The sequence below is a fragment of the Hyperoodon ampullatus genome (assembly GCF_949752795.1).
Source record: "Hyperoodon ampullatus genome assembly, chromosome: 1".
Taxonomy (NCBI): Eukaryota; Metazoa; Chordata; class Mammalia; order Artiodactyla; family Ziphiidae; genus Hyperoodon; species Hyperoodon ampullatus.
Window position 1 is genome coordinate 44,723,399 of NC_136914.1, and position 27,468 is coordinate 44,750,866.

At 34.9% G+C, this 27,468-nt stretch overlaps 1 protein-coding gene across 2 annotated transcripts in view; it reads left to right on the top strand.

The window, feature by feature from the left end:
• The window catches only part of CFAP299 (cilia and flagella associated protein 299), a gene marked incomplete at both ends in the record, with an annotated part of 622,955 nt that overhangs the window by 235,430 nt on the left and 360,057 nt on the right, over positions 1–27,468 (top strand). For both annotated transcript variants that reach the window (XM_079705346.1, XM_079705347.1), the window contains one exon: positions 4,094–4,184. In XM_079705346.1, the coding sequence (XP_079561472.1) occupies positions 4,094–4,184 (91 nt within the window). The remainder of the gene's footprint in view (positions 1–4,093; positions 4,185–27,468) is intronic.

A 27,468-nucleotide genomic window follows, 5' to 3' on the forward strand; every position in this document is an offset into this window, starting at 1 on the left:
GTCTCATATTCCAGATGTCCAGATGGTGTCAATCAAGGCTGGGTTGGTCCTCCACGGTGTCAGGGACTCTCCTTCTTTCTCTTGTTTCTCCATAACAGTGGCCTCCCACTTAAGTCAAGATGGCAGCTGGAGCTACAGTCATTATATGGCATTCCAACTACAGGCAAAATGGCACCCACCCCCTTTAAGTACAGAAGTTGTATGTAATTTTCACTTGGATACCATTGTGCAAAAATTAGTCATATGGGCATAAGTAGCTTCAAAAAAAGCCTAGAAAATGTAGTCTTTATTCCAGGAAGCTACATGCTCAGGTGAAAACCGGGGTTTTATTTTTATGGAAAAAGGGAAAACAGTGTGGGTCAAATTAAGTGTCCAGGGACAGCAAAAATTCTACTGCAATTATTTCCTTTTCCTGCCCTGCCCAGATACCTGCTAAAAACCTCAGCTGTTTGCAAGTGAGCTAGGCCTGGCAGAATATTAGGAGTTCCTTCCCTGCTAATGAATGGTACCTAGAAATCTATTCTTCTGACTTTTCATGTCTGATAAACTTGGGAATAATTTTGATCTTCCTTGGCACTCTCATAAACATCTACTCCCAGGAACAATAACAACAATGAAACAAAACAGTAAGTTGAAAAATATGTGATAAAATGAACAACTCACCAAATGATACTATATATGCTTTTATGGGTACACAAGTGTATACGTAAACAATAGACAATAACCTTGAAGGATGCATGCAGAAATGATAATGATGGTTACCTTTCGTGTTTTGAGGCTGGGGTTGGTGATCAAATTGGACTTTAACGTATCTGTAATGGTCTAAAGATTTACAGCAAAGTAAGATGTATTTGGGGAGGTGGGAGGAGTGGGGAGTAGACTTACTATATGGAAACCTTTAGGAGCTCTGCAGTATCTTAGCTAGATAACCATCATGTCAATTATAGGTTTTGGTTGTGAGCAATAGAAACCAACTCTAATGAACTAAATAAAAAATGAGATTTATTGGAGGAGCACTGGTTATCATAGATTTGAAGAAAAAGTTGAATGATGAGGTTATGTAGTAGGAATTAAGGACACTCACTACAATTCCAGTTGCTTTTCATCCTTGTGTCTCTGTTTATGATGTACGTTCTCTTGAGGTTAAGTGATATTGGTTAAGCTTGAGGTATATTCATTCACTGGGGTTTAGGAGGTAAGAGTTGTGAGTGAGTGGGTACCTTAAATGACTGTGTTACCAAAGCATAGAATGTGGGAGGGACCATTTTCCAAATAAAAATTAGGTTCTGTTATCAAAAGTGGGAAGGGATGTCAGGGAGGCAAAACCAACAGGTGTCTATGACTATCAGAGAAGACCACATACCAAAGTCTATTTCATTCCTTCAACCATAATTTTTAGAAGTTTGGTGGGTCTGTGGGAAAATATTCTGCTTTGGAGCTAAGATTAGTGATCTTAATTTCCAAAAGCATCTTTATTTGGTTAAATTACAATGAACCACATTATTTAACACATTTTGTATACCTTTAAATTTTACTCAGAAATTGTTTTCTTTATTGCTCTTGTTTACTGAGCTATGTACTCTCAGCCTTTGTTTGCTTATGCTATAGAAGCAAGGGGTACATAGGATACTGTTTACAGATATTTGCTACTCTTCCCTGGGCAGTATTATACTTTTCCATCCCATTGATTTCAGGCATGGCACTTGCTTTGGCCAATCAAATGTGAGTGGACATGACATGAGTCTCTTACAAGCAGATGCTCTAAGAGCCAGCGTGTGACCATGTTCTCTCTGCACAATAACCACAGAGGTTTCAAATAGAGGCTATTTCATGAGCCTCCCAGTTCATCCCTTCAAGATGAAGAGCCACAATCAACGTGCTATTGATGCATAGCATTATTGTAATTATAAACCACAGACATTTGGGCCACTAGTTACTATAGCATAACCTAACCAGTCCCGATTGATAAACTTATAAAACTAATTCTCTGTTCAAACTTCACAAAGAATTTCTAACTCATTCTGATTTTAAATATAGACCATAAGCAGGAAATTAGGTAGAAACTGACCAGTGATGAAAAGATTAACCTGTGAGCAATAGAGAAACAATGCATGTTTTCTGGGCAAGCTTCTGACAAAATAAATTTGATATTTTGGAGATGTATTTTCAGAACAGTGCATAAGTGTATTATAATATGAAAGACTCACTTTTGAATAGCACAATAAATTGAGAAATTTCTCAAACATCTGATTCTCTGCATTGGTACCAATGAGTAGTTAATGTATATTTAGATATTTTGATTATTAGTTGATATTGATACTATAAGCCAAGGCACATAAAACTAGAAAAGGAAAAGCTGACAAGCTGTTATCAACTTAACGAGTTGAATTTATAGTTCAACAAAATTATCAGTAGGTTACATATTGTACATGCCTATATTGATTTAAAGAAACCTGGTAGTAATCTCTCTTTAACTCTTTACAAAAAGAAATCACCAGGTCTATTTCCCTCTTAAATATTTCCTTAATCTATCCCCTCTTATTCTTACCAGCACTGCTTTAACTCAGGTCTTCATCATCTCTTACTAAAGTCCCCTAATTAATCTTTCCAGTGTGGCTCTCCTCCAGCCTATGTTTATCACAATGCCTGGATACTACTACTGAAACACAAAATTGACCAACTTATTTCCTTGCATATGACCCTTGTGGTTCAATATCTCCTAGAAGATAAGGCTCAAGCTCCTTAATGTAGCATACAAGGCCTTCCTGGTAAGGCAGCATGGCCTAGTGGTTATGAGAATGAGTTTTAGAACTAGACTGCCTGAGTTTGAAAACAGGTCTGCTCCGATTAGCTGAATGGCCTTAACTAAATATTTATAACAGTATGTCTGTAAAAATGTTAGCTTTTATTAATATTGTATGGTTTCTCCTTCACTTCCTGTGCTTACTTTCTGACTGTTTTGCAGTTACCCAAGGGCACCTGGCAGTGTTTCATCTCTGTTCTTTAATTCCTTTGAAGTTACTCATAACTCTTTCCTTCTCCCATCACCGTCAGCCCCAAACTGGCTAATGCTGTCTCATCTTTTAACATTTAGTTCAACGATGGCTTTAAAACTTATTAAGTGACTTATTTATCTCTTGTAAAAATAAAATACAGTGTGTGTGTGAAAAATAAAAAAAAGATTAAGTGACTTTTCCTTGAATAGGTAAGATATTTCTCTTATGATTCAATATCCATCCATATCTCTATTATTACACTTATCACATGGTATGATATTATAATGTTCCTGTATCTCTTCACCTCCATGAGACCACAGGCAACTTGAAAGCAGGAATTATGTCTCATTCATCTTTGTCCCTAGTACAGTTCCTGGTACATAATAGACATGCAATAGAAATGTTTGTTGAATATATAGAACATTGCTAAATAAAGAAATGCTTACTACTTCACAAATCACTCTTGAACTCACTCTTTATTTTGTGGTTCAGTGTTGCTTGATCAAGATCGCTGAGATAAATTTTCTTTAAAATTTATTTCCAGAGAAAGTCATTTCTCTCTTGAATTCTTAATGCTTTCTTTTATCTGGCAAAGATAACCTAGTTTCCTGTCTTGCCTTGATTATCTCCACTCATAAAACTTAAACAGTTCTCTGTTCCAGCAACTGAATTGGCTTAAGTGGCTAATATTTTAGTTTTCTTATATTAAATTAATAAATTATACTTAAATTACAGGCAATTTAAAATTATTTTTTGTAGTGAGGGGAATAAATATATTGAATTTTCATGGCGTGATAAAAAGAATAATATGGGCACATAAATGGAATTAACTGTATCTGGTGTGAGTATTGATATTATTTATAAACTTGATTCCAATTATTTGTAAATAAAGACTGTATAGCTGAAATTAAATTGAATAATCTAATTGATTATAATAATTGTGTATGGTTTATAATGATTTCATATAATATGTATATATAGTTTTAGTGTTAAAGGGATTGTCACTTGGAATAAAGAAGCAGTGTATTTTGTACCCAGAGTATTTTCAACATATTTGTTTATCTAATATATTATAACTGATTACCTGCTTTTTATAGGACATTAACAAGTGCTGGTAAAGACATACATGATAATTTTCTGAAGGCTCTGGCAGTGAGAGAAGAAGACAATCTCAGTGGAATAGTAAGCGTGAGTACATTTCATTCAAAGGCTAAAAATGTATACCTTAAAGGCACAGTTAGTATATAATGTATAGTTAGTTAAGAATATAACTTTTACTACTGTCTCTGAAAGGTAATTCATGAGGGATGTAATATAGCTCTTTATTATTTATATATTATAAGAATATATGTAGAAAAAATTTTATTCCAATTTACATCTGTAAAAGTAGCCAAATGGTGAAAAATATTAGTAGTATTCTATGTATTTGCTGTGAAGAAAATGTCTGTATTTGGTAGACTAGTTGTCATCTCCAACTCTGTGCTACTCCTGTGTTGAAACTTCATGCTTCTTTTCAACCCAAGCTCCTACTACACTTCTCCAAATCATGTCATCCACTCATCCCCAAGGTTTTCCCCACCTACCTGATTCGCGCTACCTACAGAAGATAGAGTCTGCCCTATAGTCGTCCTATCTGAGGAGGTGTGATAGAAACCACATAATGGAGAGATATGATTTTGAATCATACAAGGAGAGCATGCTCTTGCTTTATTAAAATATGTGCTAGATCAAATGTTTAAAATTGCTAATATTATTTGGAATATTTGCTTTCATGCTTTGCTAATATAATATTGGTGATAACAGTCTTCTGTAAGTCTCAAACTGTTCCAAGTTAAGGATAAAAATAGACAAATATTCATGCTGAAACTGTAATAGTGAATTACAGAAAAATAATCAGAAGTAGTACAATGAAAAATTTTGAGCAACAGATAAATATGTTATAAGGATGTCTATTTTTACCAAAGTTTTCTCAATAAAAAAGTTGGCATTTTTCTCACTATCATGTCCCTTGAAAATTTCACATGCAGATAAAATCCTCAGTGTTCTTCAGAAAGAAAAAAAAAAAATCATGCCTTCGTTAGAGAATTGTATAGAATGATCCTGGACTTGAAAACAGGGAAAGTTTCTTGGTGGAAGTGGGCTGAGTGAGGTTGGAAATATGGGTGGGGACTAGACTTAGAGGACTTTGTCAATCACAACAGAAAAGTTTGGAATTTATCTGATCATTAATAGAAGGAGCAGCTAGAAAGGTAGGAAGAAAGGCAGAAAAATGTGGTAACATAGGAATCCATGGTAAGGACTTTCAAGAAGGAACAAACGATCATCAGTGAACAAGCAGGATAAGAACTGAAAAGGGATCTGTTGTATTTGGGAACGTGCACATTTAAAAGAAAAGAAAATTTGGCAGAACAAATTCCATTCATAGGAAGGATAGAAATAACTTTTCTTAGGTTTGAAAAAAAAATGGCCCATGGTTAAACAGTAGCATCAACAAACACAAACACCGTTAGATACGCTAGACCCATGTTTTTCTTTTTACTGCAGTGGTGTACTTCCTCTCAAAAATGTCTTTTTAACCTTTCTATCCTATTGGTATTTCCTTTAACAATGAATGATGGTCTCATCCACTCATTTACCCAGATCAAAAGTATGTCAGTTATAATAAACTTTCTTTTTTGAAAGTCTTTATTGTATTTGTTACAATATTGCTTCTGTTTTTTATGTTTTGGTTTTTTGGCCATGAGGCACATGGGATCTAGCTCCCTGACCAGGGGTCGAACCTGCACCCCCTGCATTGGAGGTGAAGTCTTAACCACTGGCCTGCTGGGGAAGTCCCATAATAAACTCTTTATTCTCTTTCACCCATGTTAAATGAGCCACTAAGTTCTTCTAAATGTGTCAAATCGCTTCACTTTTCACCATCTCAAATATCATTTATCTACATTCAAACACCCATCATATCTTAAATAGATTACTCTAACAGCCTCCTAAATGATACACCTGTGTATTTTCTTGGCCAACTCCCATCCATTTTCCAGTCACTCAACATATATTTCTTGTGTACCTGCTCAACCCTGAAACTGTTTTAGTCGCTGGGACACTGGGGCACTGCAGAATCTATGACCTTAAAGTGTTTATATTTTAGAGAGGGAGATAAAAAATTAGTAAACAAAATAAAAATGGAACAATTAATTTCAGCTCTGTATAGGTGCTATGAAGAACATAGAATTAGAATATGGAATATAGAGAGATTGAATAGACAGTGGTCGGTTGCTTTATCTACTGTATACAGGAAAAATTACTTTAAGGAGGTGATACCTGTTGAGACTTGAATGAAATGAGGAAGATAGCCATGGAATTTGAAGGGTGAGATACCCCAAAGATATAAATATTTGAGAGGGAGAGATATCCCAAGAAGAAGGAACATGTATTAAAATCTCCTGAGATAACAGCAATCATGGCATATTCAAGAGATGGTAAGAAGACCAGAATGGCTGGAAGACAGCTATTGAAGGGAAGTAGAAAGACAGATGAAATCAGAGAGGAGGTCAGCAGCCAGATCATGTAGGTTTTAAGGAATTTTGATTTTATTCTTTTTTATTTTTTATATGTATTCTTTTATTATTGTGATAGAAAGTTGATGGACAGATGATCTTTAGCAGAGAAGTGACCTGATCTGGTTTACACTTTAGAAAGATTGATCTCACTGTTGCTGTGTGGGGTAGAAGAATGTGGTGAAGAAGTCTAGAGCCAGAAGCAAGGAGATAAGTTAGGGAGCTCTTGTAATCAACCAGCAGGAGATGAAACTCTCAAAACAGCATGGTTGTAGTTGAGATGGAGGGAAGTTACTGAATTGTGTCTATGTTTTGGAGGCAAAGCAGACAGGACTCACTGATGGATTGGATGTGGAATATTAAAAAGAGGAAATTAGGATGACTTCTAGGTTTTTAGTTTGAACAGGTGGGGATGATGGTGGCACTTACTGTGACAGGAAAAGTTATTTCAGGAATCAATAATGAAATAGCTCTGTTTGGGCTATATTAATTTTGTGATGCCTATTAAATATCCAAGTGGAGAAGTTGATTGGTTATTTACATATATTGGTTTCGAACTTGGGAGAAGTTTTGGCTAGGATAAAAATCTGAAAGCTATCAACATCTAAATGGTACATAAAGCCATGGGCTTGCAAAAGTTTACCAGGCAGAGAGTGTGGGCAGAAAGAGTGAGGCTCTATGACAGATTTTTAGTACACTCCAACATTTAGAGATCTGAAATGTGTGAAAGAACTAGCTAAGGAACCTGAGAAGTAACAGATAGGAGAAAAATCAGGTGAGAGCCATGCTATAGACATGGGAAAAGAAAAAAAAATTCAAAGGCAGGAATGCTCACCATGTCAAATGCTGCTGAGAGGTTAAATAAGATGATCTATTAGTTTCTCATGGCTGCCATAACAAGTTATCACAAACTGAGTGGCTTAAAACAACAGAAATTTGTTCTCTCACAGTTCTTCTGGAGGCCAGAAGTCTGAAATCAAGGTGTCAGCAGAACCATTCTGAAGCGTCTAGGGGAGACTCTATTCCATGCCTTTCCCTTAGCTTCTGGTGTGTCTGAGAGTCATTGGTGTTCTTTGGTTTGTAGAGACATCACCCTAACCTCTGCCTCCATCATCACATGGCATTCTCCTTATGTATCTGTGTCTCTGTCTTCTTTTCTTATAAAGACAGCAGTCATTTGATTAGCTCCCCCTCCCCTGGTTGAATACCACTTAATATTAATTCCATTACACCTACAAAGAGCCTATTTCCAAATAAGGTTATTTTCACAGGTACCAAGTGTTAAGATCTCAACATATCTTTTGGGGGGGGGGACATACAGATGATGAAAAGTTTGCTATTGTTTTTGGCTAGGTAAGTATCATTGAGTATGTTGATGAGGGCTGTTTCAGTGGAGGGCTGTGGTTAAATGTCTCGTTGGAGTATGTATAGAAAAGAAGAAAGTGTGTAAGTGAAGATAAGGAGGTCAACTGTTTTTGAGGATTTTTGCAGTGAAGTCTAACATAGACCTTGAATGACAGTTGGTACAGGGCTGGGGGTCTAGGAAGTTTGTTTTAAGATGGATAATATTAACCAAGTTTATGTTAACAGGAATGACCCAGTAGAGAGAGAGATATTGATGGCACAGTGGACAAAGGGGATCTTTGCTGGGGTTCAGAGCACCAGGAAAGGGTTTGTCTCTGAGAGGGGCAGAACCCACTAGCAGGAGGGAAGAAAGAGTATATAGGCACATCTGCTAAATAGGTTGGTGGATTTAGATTTGGGAAGATGAGATAGCTCTGCTGTGAGTTTATCTATTTTTTTCTACATTGCTGCTCCAAATGACCTTTAATTACATCGCAATGTTTTTTTTTTCACCTTAGAAAATATCATAAATGTAATTTTTTTTGAGTCATTTAATGTTGGGTAGGTTGTCATTGATTTGGAAACAAGCGTCTTTTTTAGATTCATAGCTTGTTTGCTGAATTTGAAAATAACATCTGGTCATTTATTTGGGCCTTTGAATTTGTGATACTATTATAATCAGCAGACTACATATCATTGTATCAAGGGTGGCATTTAAGGCTTAATTTTCTATGTCCTAGTCTTGTCTTAATGAAGACTCCAAATAGTTTTAGAGCAAACAATTTACAACAGAATACAACATATTTTAGAAAGATCTAATTATTAGGATCATGGGCTTACTTTAAAAGCCATTTACTAACTGGATATGCTTTTTAAAAAGTAGTCCTATAAAATATACAATATTCATGAGATTTGAATCTATATTAATTTACTGTCAGCAGAAATTACATGTGAATTTTATGAGGTCTGAACTCTCTGAGGGAAATGACTATTTCCTGAGCATTGAGATTTCTCTACATCATGTGTAGGGTCAAAATAAATGGAGAACTTCAACCCAGAGGCACATTTGCTACTCTTTTTGTTTCATCTTATTGAAAGTACATACGAGAAAAAATTATGTTAGAGTTTTAGAACTGACGTAGTTGACTTGACCTGCATGGCCTAATAAGGTTTGAAGGCTAATTTCATAGCAATTTTCCTAGGTAATTTTCTTTAAATGTAGCTAGGAACTTAGAAGAAGATTAGCTTTACTTTCCCACACTCATAACTTTTTATTTTATTTTTAAGTTTGGTGAAGCCAGGTTTCAAATGCTATTTAGTGTAATTGGATCTTGTTCTGAGTGTCCTCTTTCTCCCTCTGGTCAACTAATTGCAAATGTGATTTATTAGTTTTCTCCCCTTAGGCTTTGAATTTACTCTGCTATAGAGCCTGGAGCTTAGGAAAACAGCACTCCTCTCTGTCCCCCCATCTCCAGGGGCCTCCACCCTAATATTTTCAATGTGTAAGTTATAGGATTATTTGCTTATTATATACATTTATACCATTCCCACAAAGCTGCTTCTTGGGTGTGTAGTCTTGGGCTATGCCCTGGGAGAGAATAGGGTTTTATGAAAATTAGAAATTTATATAGCTGCTATTTAAAGAATAAAAATTCTTGAAAATGTACTTCCTTTAAAGCTTTCAGTGGCTCAGTGGGTCAGATGTTCTACATATAGATATTGTTTAGATAAGTCCCTTTTTTAAGAAGCTTGTAGTAAGCCAGAGGTAACACAATTTAATTCAAGAATTAGTATTATTTCATGATTGCCTCTGAATTTTTTATATAATGTATACAAAATAATGTGTATGTATAATATATGAATATGTATATATACACATATATACACACATATACAAGCACTATATATAAGCATATATATATATATATATATATATGTATGTATAAGCACACATTTCTTTTTTTACATCTTTTCCAAAATACTCTGTTTTAAATTACTATGATGCTCCATGCATTTTGTTTAGACAAAACATTGAGGCTTATGTGTAATTCATGTACAAAAATGTTTGAAAGGATTAATTGTGTAGTACTTCAAATGACAGCTACAATAAGTATTTTTTCCTAGTAATATAACTATTTAATTTTATTTTAAATGTGAGCTATTCATGTAAGAAAACATTTCTTCCTCATGACTCATGTATCTCAGATTTAAAACTTTTTAAAAGACTAAAATGACTAACCATTTTCTTCTCATTGGTAAGCAGATTTATTGTTTCCTGGGAAAGTGTAGTTTTCTGATTGCTCATGCTATGAAGTGTTTAACACTGCCACCACAAGGATCCATTTATTAAGTGTATGTTTATAACAAGTGCTTGGAAAAGCATGTTAAACAGGTCTGGTTCTAGATACCCAGAAACTCAGATTGGAGGCAAATCATAGTGATGCTAGTGGACATTAAAAAGTTCACAGAGAACTGAACATATTGTGTGAACATATGAGATAATGCAAAATGCATTTTCTCAGAAAAATCAGTGGAAATGTTAAATAATTAAATCTTTAAATGAGAGTGAGATTAAAGGTGGTTTTTTTTTTTTTTTTTTTTTTTTTACAATTTCCAGAAATGTCTTAATAGAAATGGTTGAATTACAGAGGATGCTTGAATGAAGATGTTACATCCTGAGGGCATTTCATGTACATGATAGAGACTAAGAAAAATATTTGAGGTCAAGATGTGATGATTGTATAAAGAAAATACTAGATAGACAACAGAGTGAAGAGGTAAAATGAGTTCTTCTGAGACAATAGTATCCAATTTCTTTCTAAACTGCTCTGAGTTTTTTATATAGTTGATTACCTTTTTTTCTCTCCTATCTTGGTATCTATGACATGATTATCTTATAGTTTTCCAACTTTCTTCTGATTTTGATCCCAGTCTCTTTCTTGGGCTGACCACCATATACCTCTATTTGACCTGCATCTCTTCCACTATACACATTTTCCCTTGGTGAATCACCCAGACCCATGAACTCACTAACTGTAAGCTTCTTGCTACCAAAACGGAGGTTTAGCTCTTTGCTGTCCATCTATTTATTAATTTATTCACTTATTTAGTAAATGGTGATAACTGGCTCTGTGCAAGGCATTGTATGAGCTTCTGAGGATACAGTGGATGGCAAGTGCCTTGCAGAGCTTAGAGTTTCTTGGAAAAGAAAGTGTATGATCAAGTAAACATACAGATAAAGCAAAATTGCAACTGTGAAAAGTGCTATGAATGAAAAACACAAAAAGTTCTGATTGCATTTAAGTAGGCTGAGAGATGATATGATCAGATTTTTAGACAAAAAGGATCAGTGTGCTATCAATATAGAGAATAATTTATAGAAAGCATAAAGCAGATGCTTTATTTTTTGCAATGCAATAAATGCATTGCAAGATCTGATAAGAGAAGATGAGATGGTAGCCTGGACCAGGAAGATGATAGGGAAGATAAAGAAGATTTGAGAGTTATTTAGAAGGTAAAGTGGACAGGAATAGGTGACAGAATATGGCTAAGGAGGGGGCTGAGGCAAAAAGAGTGGCCATGGATAGTTGGCCTTCACAGCTGGATAGAAGGTGCTGCTACTCTTTGAGACATGGGGCAGTGAAAGATAGGGGAATGGGGTACAGAGATCATGGGTCTGATTTTGGACATACTGAGTTTGAGTTGTCTTTGATGAAAGAAGTTGTTGAGATGTTAAATAGAGAGCTGGGGAAGAAGATCTAAACTCTATTCCAGTGTTTATCTCCACACTGCTATACCTCAGATACTTACATTTAATCTATAGCTAAATGAAATTTCTGTTCCTCATCTATTCCTCAGTTATCACACCCAGTTGGTGACAAAACATGGTCAACTCTACCTGGTAAATATGTTTCAAATAAATGTGGGAGAGTGGCAAGAAAACCAAAGTGGTGGGTGACAGCCAGCTCGGAGGGCTCGGTTGTGCTGTGCTCAGTAGCGTGGGTAATGCCCTGAAGATGATGGCTATCCATGAAAGAATTTAGACAAATGGTCCATGTGATCCAATGTGTATTTTAACAGTACATCGGGGACAGGATGTAAGGAAAAGCATGTGTCTGTAGAGATAGGAGATGAGATATGAGACAGAGAGATCACCTGAGCAGCCACTGTAACATTTCAGATAGATAATAAAAGGCTGGGATAAAGAAATGACAGAGTGAGTGGTGGGAAAGGATGGATTTGTATAATTCAGGAGATAACTTTGTTTTTTGATAAGGAAATGGTGAGAGGAAGTTTTGAATACTGTTTATGCATTTCTGTTTGGGGGATTCAATGGAGCATATAAACAGCTGATGATAATTTTATTTATGGGAAGAGAAGTGTGATCCTGGCTTTAGAGGATTTAGTGTAGTTCAGTGGCTAAGAGCATAGAACTTGCAGTAGACAGTAACTAGTCTAAAGTTCCAGATTTACTATTTACCCAGTATTACAAATTTCTAAAGGACTATGGTAGTTTTCCCTAAACCACAATGTCCTGCTCTGTAATGTAGAGATTAAAAGGGTACCCTCATCTTAATAATGACTGAGTATTGAAAAGAAAATAAAGGTTAAACACTTGGCACACTGCATGATACATGACAAGTATTTAATAAATAATGTTGTCCAGTCCCTCCCATCAGGAAACTTGCTCAAGCCTCTTAGATAGTCTCATCCACCAGAAGGCAGACAGCAAAAGCAAGAAGAACTACAATCCTGCAGCCTGTGGAAAAAAACCCACTTTCACACAAAGATAGACAAGATGAAAATGCAGAAAGCTATGTCCCAGATGAAGGAACAAGATAAAACCCCAGAAAAACAACTAAATGAAGTGGAGATAGGCAACCTTCCAGAAAAAGAATTCAAAATAATGATAGTGAAGATGATCCAGGACCTCGGAAAAAGAATGGAAGCAAATATTGAGAAGATGCAAGAAATGTTTAACAAAGACCTAGAAGAATTAAAGAACAAACACCTAGAAGAATTAAAGAACAAACAAACAGAGATGACAAAATAATAGCTGAAATGAAAAATACACCAGAAGGAATCAATAGCAGAACTGAGGCAGAAGAACGGATAAGTAACCTGGAAGACAGAATGGTGGAATTTACTGCTGCAGAACAGAATAAAGAAAAAAGAATGAAAAGAAATGAAGACAGCCTAAGAGACCTCTGGGACAACATTAAACACAACAACACTCACGTTATAAGGGTCCCAGAAGGACCAGAAGGAGAAGAGAGAGAGAGGACCCAAGAGAATATTTGAAGAGATTATAGTTGAAAATTTCCCTAACATGGGAAAGGAAATAGCTACCCAAGTCTAGGAAGTGCAGAGGGTTCCAGGCAGGGTAAACCAAGGAGAAACACAGTGAGATACATAGTAATCAAATTCACAAAAATTAAAGACAAAGAAAAATTATTGAAAGCAACAAGGCAAAAACAACAAATAACATACAAGGGAACTCCCTTAAGGTTAACAGCTGATTTCTCAGCGGAAACCCTAAAAGCCAGAAGGGAGGAGCATGACATATTTAAAATGATGAAAGGGAAGAACCTACAACCAATATTACTCTACCCAGCAAGGATCTCATTCAGATTTGATGGAGAAATCAAAAGCTTTACAGACAAGCAAAAGCTAAGAGAATTCAGCACCACCCAACCAGCTCTACAACAAATGCTAATGGAACTTCTCTAAGTGGGAAACACAAGGGAAGAAAAAGACCTACAAAAACAAATCCAAAACAATTAACAAAATGGTAATAGGAACATACATATCAATAATTACCTTAAACATTAATGGAATAAATACTCCAACCAAAAGGCACAGGCTCACTGAATGAATACAAAAACAAGACCCATATATATGCTGTCTATAAGAGACCCACTTCAGACCTAGGGGCACATAGAGACTGAAAGTGAGGTGTTGGAAAAAGATATTCCATGCAAATGAAAATCAAAAGGAAGCTGGAGTAGCAATACTCATATCAAATAAAATAGACCCTAAAATAAAGAATGTTACAAGAGACAAGGAATGACACTACATAATGATCAAGGGACCAATCCAAGAAGAAGATATAACAATTATAAATCTATATGCACCCAATATAGGAGCACCTCAATACATAAGGCAACTGCTAAGAGCTATAAAAGAGGAAATCAACAGTAACACAATAATAGTGTGGGACTTTAACACCTCACTTACACCAATGGACAGATCATCCAAGCAAAAAATTAATAAGGAAACACAAGCTTTAAATGACACCATAGACCAGATAGATTTAATTGATATTTATAGGGCATTCCATCCCAAAACAGCAGATTACTCTTTCTTCTCAAGTGCGCACGGAGCATTCTTCAGGATAGATCACATTTTGGGTTACAAATCAAGCATCAGTAAATTTAAGAAAATTGAACTCATAACAAGCATCTTTTTGAACCACAACGCTATGAGATTAGAAATGAATTACGGGGGAAAAAACGTAAAAAACACAAACACATGGAGGCTAAACAATATGTTACTAAATGACCAAGCGATCACTGAAGAAATCAAAGAGGAAATCAAAAAATACCTAGAGACAAATGACAATGAAAACACAGTGATCCAAAATCTATGGGATGCAGTAAAAGCAGTTCTAAGAGGCAAGTTTATAGCAATACAAACCTACCTCAAGAAACAAGAAGAATCTCAAATAAACAACTTAACCTTACACCTAAAGGAACTAGAGAAAGAAGAACAAACCAACCAAAAGTTAGTAGAAGGAAAGAAATAATAAAGATCAGAACAGAAATAAATGAAATAGAAACAAAGAAAACAATAGCAAAGATCAATAAATCTAAAAGCTTGTTCTTTGGGCAGATAAACAAAATTGATAAGCCATTAGCTAGACTCATCAAGAAAAAGAAGGAGAAGACTCAAAGCAATCAAATTAGAAATGAAAAAGGAGAATATACAACAGACACCACAGAAATACAAAGCATCCTAAGAGACTACTCCAAGCAACTCTATACAAATAAAAAGGACAATCTGGAAGAAATGGACAAATTCTTAGAAAGGTACAACCTTCCAAGACTGAACCAGGAAGAAATAGAAAATATGCAAAGACCAGTAACAAGTAATGAAATTGAAACTATGATTAAAAATCTTCCAACAAACAGAAGACCAGGACCAGATGGCTTCACAGGTGAATTCTATCAAACATTTAGAGAAGAGCGAACACCTATCCTTCTCAAACTCTTCCAAAAAATTGCAGAGGAAAGAACACTCCCAAACTCATTCTACGAGGCCACCATCACCCTGATAACAAAACCAGACAAAGATACTATGAAAAGAGAAAATTACAACTAATATCACTGATGAATATAGATGTAAAAATCCTCAACAAAATACTAACATACAGAATCCAACAACACATTAAAAGGATCATACACAATAATCAAGTGGGATTTATCCCAGGGATGCAAGGATTCTTCAATATATGCAAATCAATCAATGTGATACACCATATTAACAAATTGAAGAAGAAAAACCATATGATCATCTCAATAGATGCAGAAAAATCTTTTGACAAAATTCAAAACCCATCTATGATAAAAACTCTCCAGAAAGTGGGCATAGAGCGAACCTACCTCCACATAATAAAGGCCATATACAAGAAACCCACAACAAACATCATTCCCAATGGTGAAAAACTGAAAGCATTTCCTCTAAGATCAAGAACAAGACAAGGATGTCCACTCTCACCACTATTATTCAACATAGTTTTGGACGTCCTAGCCACGGCAATCAGAGAAGAAAAAGAAATTAAAGGAATACAAATTGGAAAATAAGAAGTAAAACTTTCAGTTTGCAGATGACAGGATACTATACATAGAGAACCCTAAAGTTGCCACCAGAAAACTACGAGAGCTAATCAATGAATCTGGGAAAGTAGCAGGAAACAAAATTAATGCACAGACATCTCTTGCCTTGCTATACACTAATGATGAAAAATCTGAAAGAGAAGTTAAGGAAGCAGTCCCTTTTACCATTGCAACAAAAAGAATAAAATACCTAGGAACAAACCTACCTAGGGAGACAATAGACCTGTATGCAGAAAACTATAAGACACTGATGAAAGAAATTAAAGATGATACCAACAGATGGAGAGATATACCATGTTCTTGGATTGGAAGAATCAATATTGTGAAAATGACTATACTACCCAAAGCAATCTACAGATTCAATGCAATCCCTATCAAATTACCAGTGGCATTTTTTACTGAACTAGAACATAAAATCTTAAAATTTTTATGGAGACACAAAAACCGTGAATAGCCAAAGCGGTCTTGAGGGAAAAAAATGGAGCTGGAGGAATCAGACTCCCTATCTTCAGAGTATACTACAAAGCTACAGTAATCAAGACAATATGGTACTGGCACAAAGGTAGAGATATAGATCAATGGAACAGGATAGAAAGCCTAGAGATAAACCCACGCACCTATGGTCAACTAATCTATGACAAAGGAGGCAAGGATATACAATGGAAAAAAGAGAGTCTCTTCAATAAGTGGTGCTGGGAAAACTGGATAGCTCTATGTAGAAGAATGAAATTAGAACACTCCCTAACACCATACACAAAAATAAACTCAAAATGGATTAGAGACCTCAATGTAAGACTGGACACTATAAAACTCCTAGAGGAATACATAGGAAGAACACTCTTTGACATAAATCACAACAAGATCTTTTTTGATCCACCTCCTAGAGTAATGGAAATAGAAGCAAAAATAAACAAATGGGACCTACTGAAACTTAAAAACTTTGCAAAACGAAGGAAACTACAAGTAAGATGAAGAGACATCCTTCAGACTGGGAGAAAATATTTGCAAACGAATCAATAGAGAAAGGATTAATCTCCAAAATATATAAACATCTCATGTATCTCAATATTAAAAAAACAAACAACCCAATCAAAAAATTGGCAGAAGACCTAAATAGATATTTCTCAAATGAAGACATACAGATGACCAAGAAGCACGTGAAAACCTGCTCAACATCACTAATTATTCGAGAAATGCAAATCAAAACTACAATGAGATATCACCTCATATCAGTTAGAATGGGCATCATCAGAAAATCTACAAACAACAAATGCTGGAGAGGGTGCGGAGAAAAGGGAACCCTCTTGCACTGTTGGTGGGAATGTAAATTGATACAGCCACTATGGAGAACAGTATGGAGGTTCCTTATAAAACTAAAAATAGAATTACCCTATGACCGGGCAACCCCACTACTGGGCATATACCCAAAGAAAACCATAATCCAAAAAGACACATGCACCCCAATGTTCATTGCAGCACTATTTACAATAGCCAGGTCATGGAAGCAACCTAAATGCCCATCGACAGATGAATGGATAAAGAAGATGTGGTACATATATACAATGGAATATTACTCAGCCATAAAAAGCACGAAATTGTGTCATTTGTAGAGACGTGGATGAATCTAGAGACTGTCATACAGAGTGAAGTAAGTCAGAAAGAGAAAAACAAATAGCTTATATTAACGCATATATGTGGAACCTAGAAAAATGGTACAGATTAACCAGTTTGCAGGGCACAAATTGAGACAGAGATGTGGAGAACAAATGTAGGGACACCAAGGGGGGAAAGTGGTGGGGCGGGGGTGGTGTGATGAACTGGGAGATTGAGATTGACATGTATACACTGATATGTGTAAAATGGATGACTAATAAGAACCTGCTGTATAAAAAAATAAATAAAATAAAAATAAATAAATAATGTGATTTCTGCAGTAAAAGAAAATGTAGCATTCTAGAGCTAAAATTGTAAATAAAATAGAAATTGTAGAAAGTATGCAATACTTTTGTTTATAGTTTTTAAGGTAAGCATTGAATAGTTTTTAGTCCATTTTTAGAAAAAATCGTGGAAAAGTTTCCTTGAGACCATAGATACTGATAGATTTTATTAGAGATCTAAAGATTTTTGGTCATTGGCAAGATATTATAGCAATCAGAATATTTTTAAAAAGACTTTACATTATGGATTTTTTTTAATGTTATAGGAAACCGTATAGGAAACCACAGTCCATTTCATTAATTTTCTGCTCCTTGCAAACCACTTTGCTCTTTGCCATAATATTTGCTGTTTTCCAAAGACTAAAAAGACACAGGCCAGCCCTACAGGGTTTCTAGTGTGATAAGGTTACATAACTCTTTTAAGTAGCTAAGTGGCAGGGTGGGGGCGGGTGAGGGGAGCTGTTATTTTCCAGGTGGTAGTAAACAAAGAATCCTGCATTTATTGATTCCACAAAAACAAAAATAAAAAGTCCCTTCCTAATCAGAGACTGATGAAGATTGAAATGAAGGGTCACAGCTGTTATGGGTTGGAAAAATAGAACCTGTTGACACTTATTTTCCCACTGAATGTTGACTGTGTAAACAGTTACATGGCTGACTAGTTTGGGCTTTGAAGTATGCATTATTGAAGCTGGTATAAAATCACTTGTTACAGGTTTTCCTTCAGAGTCATTCAAATAAACTACTGTATGTGGGACAGGAAAACCTATGAATTAGGCAGTTCCTAACATACCCATTTCCTGTGTTGAAATCTCTATGAAACATAAGATTGAGTTGTATATGACCAGTAACATTGTGCTGACATGATCTTTTCCCTCCTTGCTGTTTTCCAACTTATATAAAATGTTCCCTTTCAAGAAAATGAAGGTATTATACAGATGTTTATTTCCTTTTTAGTTGAATCCATGCTTGTCCACTAATAAACCCTATGGAAATTATATGACGCATACAATCTTACCTTCATTTTAAACAAATTACATCAATGTTTGGAAAATAGAATGCACATCAACTTCCATTTCACTAAAAAAAAGTATAGTCAAGTAGATCTTTAATTTTTTTTTTATTTTCTGGATAAAAATATGATACAGTGGCAGTGAGAAATTCTAAAGAGTAGAGATTATGGAGCCATATTCAGCTGAATTTGATTCTCGGATTTCTCACTTATTATACACTAAGTTCTTCAACTCTACAATCTGAGTTTCCCCACCAACCATATGGGGATCATAATTTTCATATAGTTCAGATACTTCTAAAATAAAATTATACCATGTTTAAAGCACAAATAAACCTAATCCTTAATAGTGTTTAATAAATTATAAATAGTATGTGTTGTGTTAGTTCAGGTCCTCTAGAAGCGGAGTCTAAGATGCAGATTTTGGTGCAAGTGATTACATGAGAAAGTTTTCGCATATGAAACCTGTTAAGGGAATGAGGGATGCAAGATTGTATAGAAGAAAAAGGTAGGCAGAGATGTGTTTTCAGGGGAAATCTAGCCTCAGTCTGATCACACAGGGGGCTCTGGAGCATGAATCGTATCAGATTCATTCTGCCTTGAGGTAAGGGGGATGTGCTTATATACACTCTCTGTCCCCTTTCCTGTCTCCATCAATTAATTCTCAGCTGCCACAGGGGTTGGGGGAGGAAGGAAAGTGGCTCCAGTCACCAAAGGACAATCCTTTCTGAGGGGAGTGCAAGTGTGAACCATTAGCCATTAACACCTGCAGCATCTGGAACTGAGTGTACCAGCCTGGGAAAAGGGGATCTAGGAGGGACCCCACCAACATACTCTTCAGATGCAAAAGCTCAGTTTCAGCCATTTTTGAAAGAAAGGAATGCCCCTCTTTCAATAATGTAATCTTATAGACAAAAAATATTTTTAAAATATTTAAATTTATCAATCACTTTTATACAAAAATTTATTTCTTTAGTGTTACCTTTCCATAATCATTTGAATTAAAATAAAATGTATTATACTGCAAAGGCCTCTTCATTTACAAATAATCAGAAGTTCAAACATGGTTTTCAGGTCCAGAAATTTTGCATATATTAATAAGCTTTCCCATTTAAGTCTTATTTCCACTAGTACATGTCCCTATATAGGTAGAATATTTTGTTAGGATTGACGGAATCAATTACCAGTGACTCTACTCATGAGTGAGCAACCAACCTCACATTCGAGTGCATTCACCAAAGATATGTTTGTGAATATAGTAAGAAATAAAGTCGTTATAAGGAATGGAGATACAGTTTATTACCTGCTAAACACAATGCATTTTCACATCTAGTACAATATTTTTGGATGCTTTTTGCTGTTTGTGAGATATGAAAAAAAGTAAAGTTGATATATGGTTACCAAAATTTGAAAATGAATCTCTTTGCCACATTATGGAGTTATTATATCCCCAATGTTCTGTGCAAACCAGTTACCTTGGTTCTTTGTCTAAGGGTGAAATGTAGTAGAATTGTTTAGATATTAACGAAGGTCTGAATATCCTAAGAATGCATCACTTTTCTCCATAAATGAAAATAGAGCTAAAAATGTTTTTTAAAAAAGCACCAGTTTACTGACAGCAAGTGCCCTGATATGAAAGATTTTGTGAATTTCCAAGTCCACAGTCCCTTAACCACCAATCTAAAATCCACAAAGTTCTGAAAACCAAAGGACTTTTTAAGTTTGGAATAAAGTAAATCGGCATTGAAACCTGACCTGACATGAGGCTATTTATGGAGTTTATCTCATTTAGTGTGACTATCCTTTTAGTTCATCACAGAAAAATTAATGTGTTAGGTTAATGGATGCTGTCCTAGGCTTCTGTGGGAATGTGGATTGATATTTGAATATCCACCATGTTACCTTACCAAAATCCATATATTCTGAATTCTAAAACAATTCTAGCTCCAGAGATTTCAGATAAAAGTTATGAACCTGTATACATATAATACAAAGTATTAATTATGGTGCAGTGAGCTGTATAAGGAAACAAAACACATCTTAGTGGTCTAATGCAATAAAAACTTATTGCTCTCTCATTTTATGCTCAGTCTCTTGTCCAAGTTAAACTCACAGTAGGGCTTTTTCTGTTTCTTGCATTCATTCAGGAACCTATATTGATAGATGTGCTCTATTATCCCCATTATATAGCTTCTGAAAATGCTCTTGTTATTGAGAATCTGCTCAGGGAGGAGAGAGAGGAGAATCATGCAGACATTTCTTTATGGGTCAAGCCTGGATGTGTTGTTTACAGTACTCTGTCCCACTTCTTGTGCTTAGGACTCAGTCACATGGCCTCACCTAATTGGGATGACTGGGAAATGCAGTCTAGCTCAGTGACAGGGGGAAAAGAAAATGTGATTGATGATCTCCTAGATGTTCCTGGGGTCTGCCACATATGCACATGTACACATTATATTATATATATATATATATATATATATATATATATATATATATATATATATATATATATTGCTGTCATATTCCCAAAATGTTTATTCACAGAAAAATTATTTTTTAATTAATGCCATCAGTGATCTTTAGTAAATAAATGACATTTACATTTCTAAAAATAATGGCAAACTCTGAAAAAGAAGAATAATGGTGTGGGTAACCAGTTTTACCAGATAATAATACACATTAAAAATCTATCATTACTAAGTCAATATGGTACTGGAGTGTGAAAAGATAGAATACTCAACTATGCTAGTAATCAGAGAAATGAAAATTAAAATGAGTTACAGTTCATGCCCATAAGATCGGCAAAAATTAAAAAGACTCATCTTTCCAAATGCAGGTGAGGATGTGAAGAAGTAGGAAACCATGTTCAGAGATGGCAGGAGAGTGTATTGTTAAGTGCACTTCAGAGAGCAATATGGCAATATCTGGTTGAAAGAAAGATGTACACAATCTTTAAACTAGTAGATATATATCTAAGAGAAACTGTCGATCATATATATATAAGAAGATAATTACAAGTAAGTGCATTATAGCATTGCTTAGAATAGCAAAGTAACCTAAATGTTCACAGATATGAGAACAAGTTGTGGTCTATTTATGGAGTGGGATATTATACAGCAGTCAATGTGAAAAGCTAGGTGTATTCTGTATATCAAAGTGGAGTCATCTTAAAAACATCATTTTATATTAAAAGAAAAAAAAGTGTGTTTCAGAATGACATGTGCAGGATGACCCTCCCTCAGTTACTGACAAGCTCTGTTCCTTTCTATGTCTCAGTTTCCTTATCTGCCTATTGAACTAATCACAGTATTAAGTTTGTAGAATTGGTGTGAAGTTGAAAGGAACTAACACAAGCAAAGTGCTTGGAACTCTATTTGGAGCACAGTAAATTCTCAACAAATACCATTATTAAAAACATTTATGTAAGCTTTAAAAACATACAAAGTCACTGATCATTTTTTACGGATATACTCGTGTTCTAATTGTATAAAAACTTCATGGGGTCAATATACACCAGATTTTGGAAAGTGGTTATATTGTGCAAGGTAAGAAGAGGTTGGAAAGGAAAGAGGGGAGAAGAATAGAATTGAAGAACAGGCTTTTATGTAATGTTTTATTTCTTTACAATTTATGATGCCAGTATGGGAGAATGTAAAGATTTAAGCAAGTTACTTAGCTGGATGTTGGCTAAGGTGTATTAGTTATGGTAGTTATGATAATAAATATTATTCATGTTAATATTTTTTGTAATTTTCTTTATGCTTGAAATATTTCATAGTCATAAATGGAAGGGAAAACAGATTATAATGTTTTTGGAAAAAATCTTAAATGAGTGAGTTTAAATTTTTATAAGGAAATAAACAAAAAATGCAGCCAAGAGGTCAAACACACAGGGCAAATTTTGGGGTGGCAGCTCACAATTCTTTTGCCTCTGAGAATGGAACCCAGATCCAGAAGAGGACCTCCAGAGGCCGCAGGTGTCCTGCTTTCCCCTATGCTCCAGATGACTGATTCATGTTGGGCCAATAAGATGTTCTCTGGTGGGAAGGGACATTAGAAATGCTGAGATACACAACCAAGAAGTCATTGATGCTAAGAGAAATGGTCCATGAACTCCAACTGCTGAGTTATCTGAGCTGCCTATGTATCTACTCTTATGTTTTGAACATTCAATCCTGCCTTTGAATCTAGGAGGTATTGCAGGACTGTTCCAATAAAACCTCCATTTTGCTTAAATTAGAGTCCAATTCCTGGCTTACAGCAAGGGAACCTACAATCTTAAAATTAGTAAAGTTTATCTCTGATAAAGAGGGGATAATCATTTAGCAGAATCCTTTTGTGGGAATATGATATTTCCAATTTCATCAAGAAGAAACCTCCAAAAGCATTGGTAGACTTGGAATCTATGGATTCATGTTCCATGTGAATCTAAGAAACCTATTACTTCTTCTAAACCCAGTTCTCTGTACTTACTTTTCACACAGCAATTCAAAGGTTAATTGAAACAAATTTTTGAGAGATGCAATGCAAAATGCTGTGAGTCCAGTGAAATGTAAAATTAATGGATGTGCCAATAGTGGTGATATGCACAAGGACTTTTATTTTTTAAATGTTATATGTTAATTAAATTATACATCTGTTACTCTATATAAGTAAGGAAACATTTACAGATTGTTTTGTACTTGGACATGTGCAGTGGAGGCCCAGTATATTCATGAGGCTATTTGACCATTGATGCAACATATAGTAATATTTCTTTCTTCAAATCCATAAATTTTAAGAAAAAACTTCTGGCTGCTTAATGTTAACAAACACGATGATTTTCATAAAGTGAGTGATACAAAAACAACAGGAAAAGAAAATTTCTTGTTACATAAAGTATGCTCTTAGAAATGAATGAATTAACTAGCTCTTCTGTCAACAGATAGCTTCACTTCCTGAAATTAACAGAGTATCTCATAAGGAAGTTTCTACTGGAAATTAGCTGTTTACTATAATAAATAATAGAGCTGACCTTCAGAACAATAAGAGGGATATAACAAAGATTGCTCTTTAAAATTTATTAACATTTTTGCTCAACCTAATTTGCAAAACGTGATGGTGAATTTGACAGAAAGTTGTAATACCTAATAGTTCTAATTTACTGTTTGTGGTGTTAGGAAAAAAATATGTTATATCATATTCAAAAGATTTTTTCTTTTGTTTTTTCAATTGAATATAATTTAGAACTTTAAGAGATTAGTAGATATGTTCTTAGGAAGGTCTGGATCACAAACAGAAACTTAGCAGCCATGTTGATTTCTCTTTTCCTCTTTAACTCCAGTATGTGGTAAATTAATTAAGTGCTCTTCTTTTTTCCCATATTCTCCAGTCCAAGCAAAGGTATATATTATAGCTATAAACACTTGACAAGATTGTGTTCCTTTAGATGAGAAAAACAGTGTAGTGTTGCCAGGTGCCTTTCTTTGGACCAGTTCTACATGTCTGACCATTGCTGGTCTCTATATTTACTAATCTTGGGTAGAGAGGCTCCAGGGGAGGGACCAGATCTGTACCAATGTCTTCATTAAACTCAAGATAGCAAGAATACCTGCTTCCTTTGGCATGGTAGGGGGCCAAATACATTTATACTCAGCTTTAGTTCTTGAGAGATGGAAGAAAAATCTCAGAAGGATCATTTTATCTATCGCTCTTTTTTTTTTTTTTTTTTAGAAATCTCTATTCCTCTTCATATTTGATCAACATAGAGCCTTTGCAGTGTTTACAAATCACAATTACAATTAAGATAATTGTCTTTTATTGAATGTTCACTTTTTGTTGGCACTTGTAATTTGTCAAATTTATTAGCATAAACTTATTCATAATATTCCTTGATCATTTTTTTATCTGTAAAATCTATAGTGATATCCACTTTCATTCCTGATATTGGTAATCTGTGTCTTCTTTTTTTTCCTGAGCTGTCTGGCCATGACGTTTATCAATATTATTGGTTTCCTTATAGAACCAGTTATTTGCTTCATTGATTTTCTTTATTAATTTCATATTGTTTATGCCATTGATAGTTGCCCGTTATTATTTTGTTTCTCCTGCTTACTTTGGGTTTAATTTGTTCTTTTTCTAGTTTCTTAAGAAGAAAGTTTAAGTCATTGATTTGAGATTTTTTTTTTCTTTTCTAATACAGGTGTTTTAGTGCTATATATTACACTCTAAGCACTGCTTTAGCTCCAGCAGATATTTTGATAGGTCATGTTTTCATTTTCATGCAATTCATTTGATATGCAGTACAAGTTACTTTCTGATTTCTCCTTGGATTTCTTTTTGACCCATGAGTTATCTAAAAGTTATTATTTAGTTTCCAAATGTTTGGGTATGTTTCAGCTTCTAAGATTACCCCAAGGTCTAAGATTAATTTATTAACTTTGATTAGCTGTGCCTTTTCTTCCTTTACTGCCATGGTCTTATCATTTGAGATCAACAGACTAATATATCACTGTTCTAGCTGATGTTCTTTCATCCTAGTATTGTGTTCTTATGTGATCCCTGAGGAGACTAGAGGTTTTGGTTTTTTGTTTGTTAATTTTCTCTGTTGCCTAAATTACTTCTTTGTCTTCTGGGGGAAATCATTTTGTATGTATTTTTGTCTATCATGTTGCAAGATTCTTCATTCATATTTAAGAAAAAGGCAGCATAAAAACTGACTATGAGCTCTGATGGGTTTTGCATTAACCTGTGGTTGGTCAAGGAGTTTACCATAATGCAGTAGCCCTCTTAAACATGGAAGACTTTGTTCTGTGGCTGTTCTGATTCTCCCCAGGGACTTTGTGCAGTTTCTTTAGATATTAATCTTCAATTCTTTGGGTGTTTGAGGGTCATGACTGTCTAGCTACTGATAATTCTGTTCATGCAGGTGGAGTATATTTTGATTGGCTTTCTTGTTTCTAGCTCACTTCTTAGCCTTTGACACTTATGTAAGTGGAATCTCTGAGTTCTGAGCTTCTCCAAGGCTCGGCTGATAAAACTGTTCTCCTACTTGGATGCAGTCCTCTCTCCACTGCCTCCTGCCATCCATTCTTCCTTTCCTCCTTTGTGAATAGGCCCAGTTATACCTGATTCTCTTTTATTAATAGTGACAGGTATATTTTAATCCTTGATAGTTACAGAGCTTTATTTTTTTTTAAAAAAATTATGCCATTGTATCCTCACCACCAAGAATCTAACGTTTGATATGAGCATAGTGTGCTCATGTATAATTTATAAATTATACAAGAAAATATTCTGTTCATTTATTAATGTAATTTTTGGTAAAGCAGATTTTCCCATATTTTAAAGATTTCTAGGAATACTAAGAAATGTAATATATGCACCAAATTATATAGGAAGTCTTTGGGTGTTATGTTGAGGGGGCTTGTTCAACACTTTGTGTGTATGTGTGGCTTTGCAATAGGTGTTATTTGATAGGCCAGAACTAAGATGACTTCCTAATTAAATGCTTTCTACCTTATTGGATTGGGGTTAAAAATAAAATGACATCTCAATTATTTGAGAACTAATATGCTGAAATGAATATAAAATTCAACCAAATGCTGTTGTTCTCAAGACCTAAGGGATAAGGTATTGTTGGAAGAATTCTGCATACCACTTTGGCATCTGTAGTCAGTTTTGAAACATTTATTATGTATGTATTTATTTGTGTGTTTTCCGAGGTAGTGGAGTTCTTAAAGATTCTTGGTGTAATATTTGGGGAGAAGAAACATCCAGTTCCAAAATATTTTCTCTTTTGGGAGAAGGGAAGTTGACAGGGCACGGACTATGTAGCACTCTACATCTGGCCCATGGTGAGGGCTCCCATCACACTTACCAGTCTTTGTGTGATTCACCTGAAGGAAATAGAATTAGGAAAACAAAAGATCTCATTTTCCATTGTTCTTTTTAGAGTCTGGGGGACAGAGAGGGATTGTGGAATGAGGGCAAAGAGAAGGGAGGGAGGGAGGAGAGAAAGACAAGATACATTTGACACCAATTTCATCATGAACCATAGCATCTTAGAAATGAAGGGAGCAGAGTGCATCTTGTTCAGCCCTTTTCCAATATGGAAATCCCTTTTTCAGCTTCTCTGACAGAATAGTTTAAATACTTTCATTGTCAGGGAGCTCATTTCTCTGTAGGTTGTCATTTACATTTCAGAGTCTAACAGTTAGAGCTGGGAAAAATCTGCCTCCTCTTAGTTCCTTGTCTTCTGGAATAATATAAATAATGCTGCTGCCACACTGATTTTTGAGGATAGCTTTCACTTTTTTCTTTTACATTTTCTGGCCTTTTTAAGTTAAATTTTTTATTTCCTTCAATCATTCTTTATTTAAACATTCAGTATTCTGATTGATTTTTTTCTTGAAACTCCCTAATTTTCAGTGTGCCTTAACAAACTTCTTAAAAGTAAATTATAACATACATATAAAAGTACACAACTTGTAAATGTGCAACTTCATAAATTACCATAAATGAACAAACCCTTTGATCAATACCCCAAATAAGAAAAAGAACATTACAGATATCAAAAAAGCCCCCTCTGTGCCCATTTATTCACTACTCTCCTACCCCCAAATATAATCATATTCTGATTTCTAACACCATTGAACAGTTTTGTCATTTTTGAAATTTTATGTAAATAAAACCAGATTGTCTGAGTTCTTTCACTCAATATGTTGTTTGTGAGACTCATCCATGTTG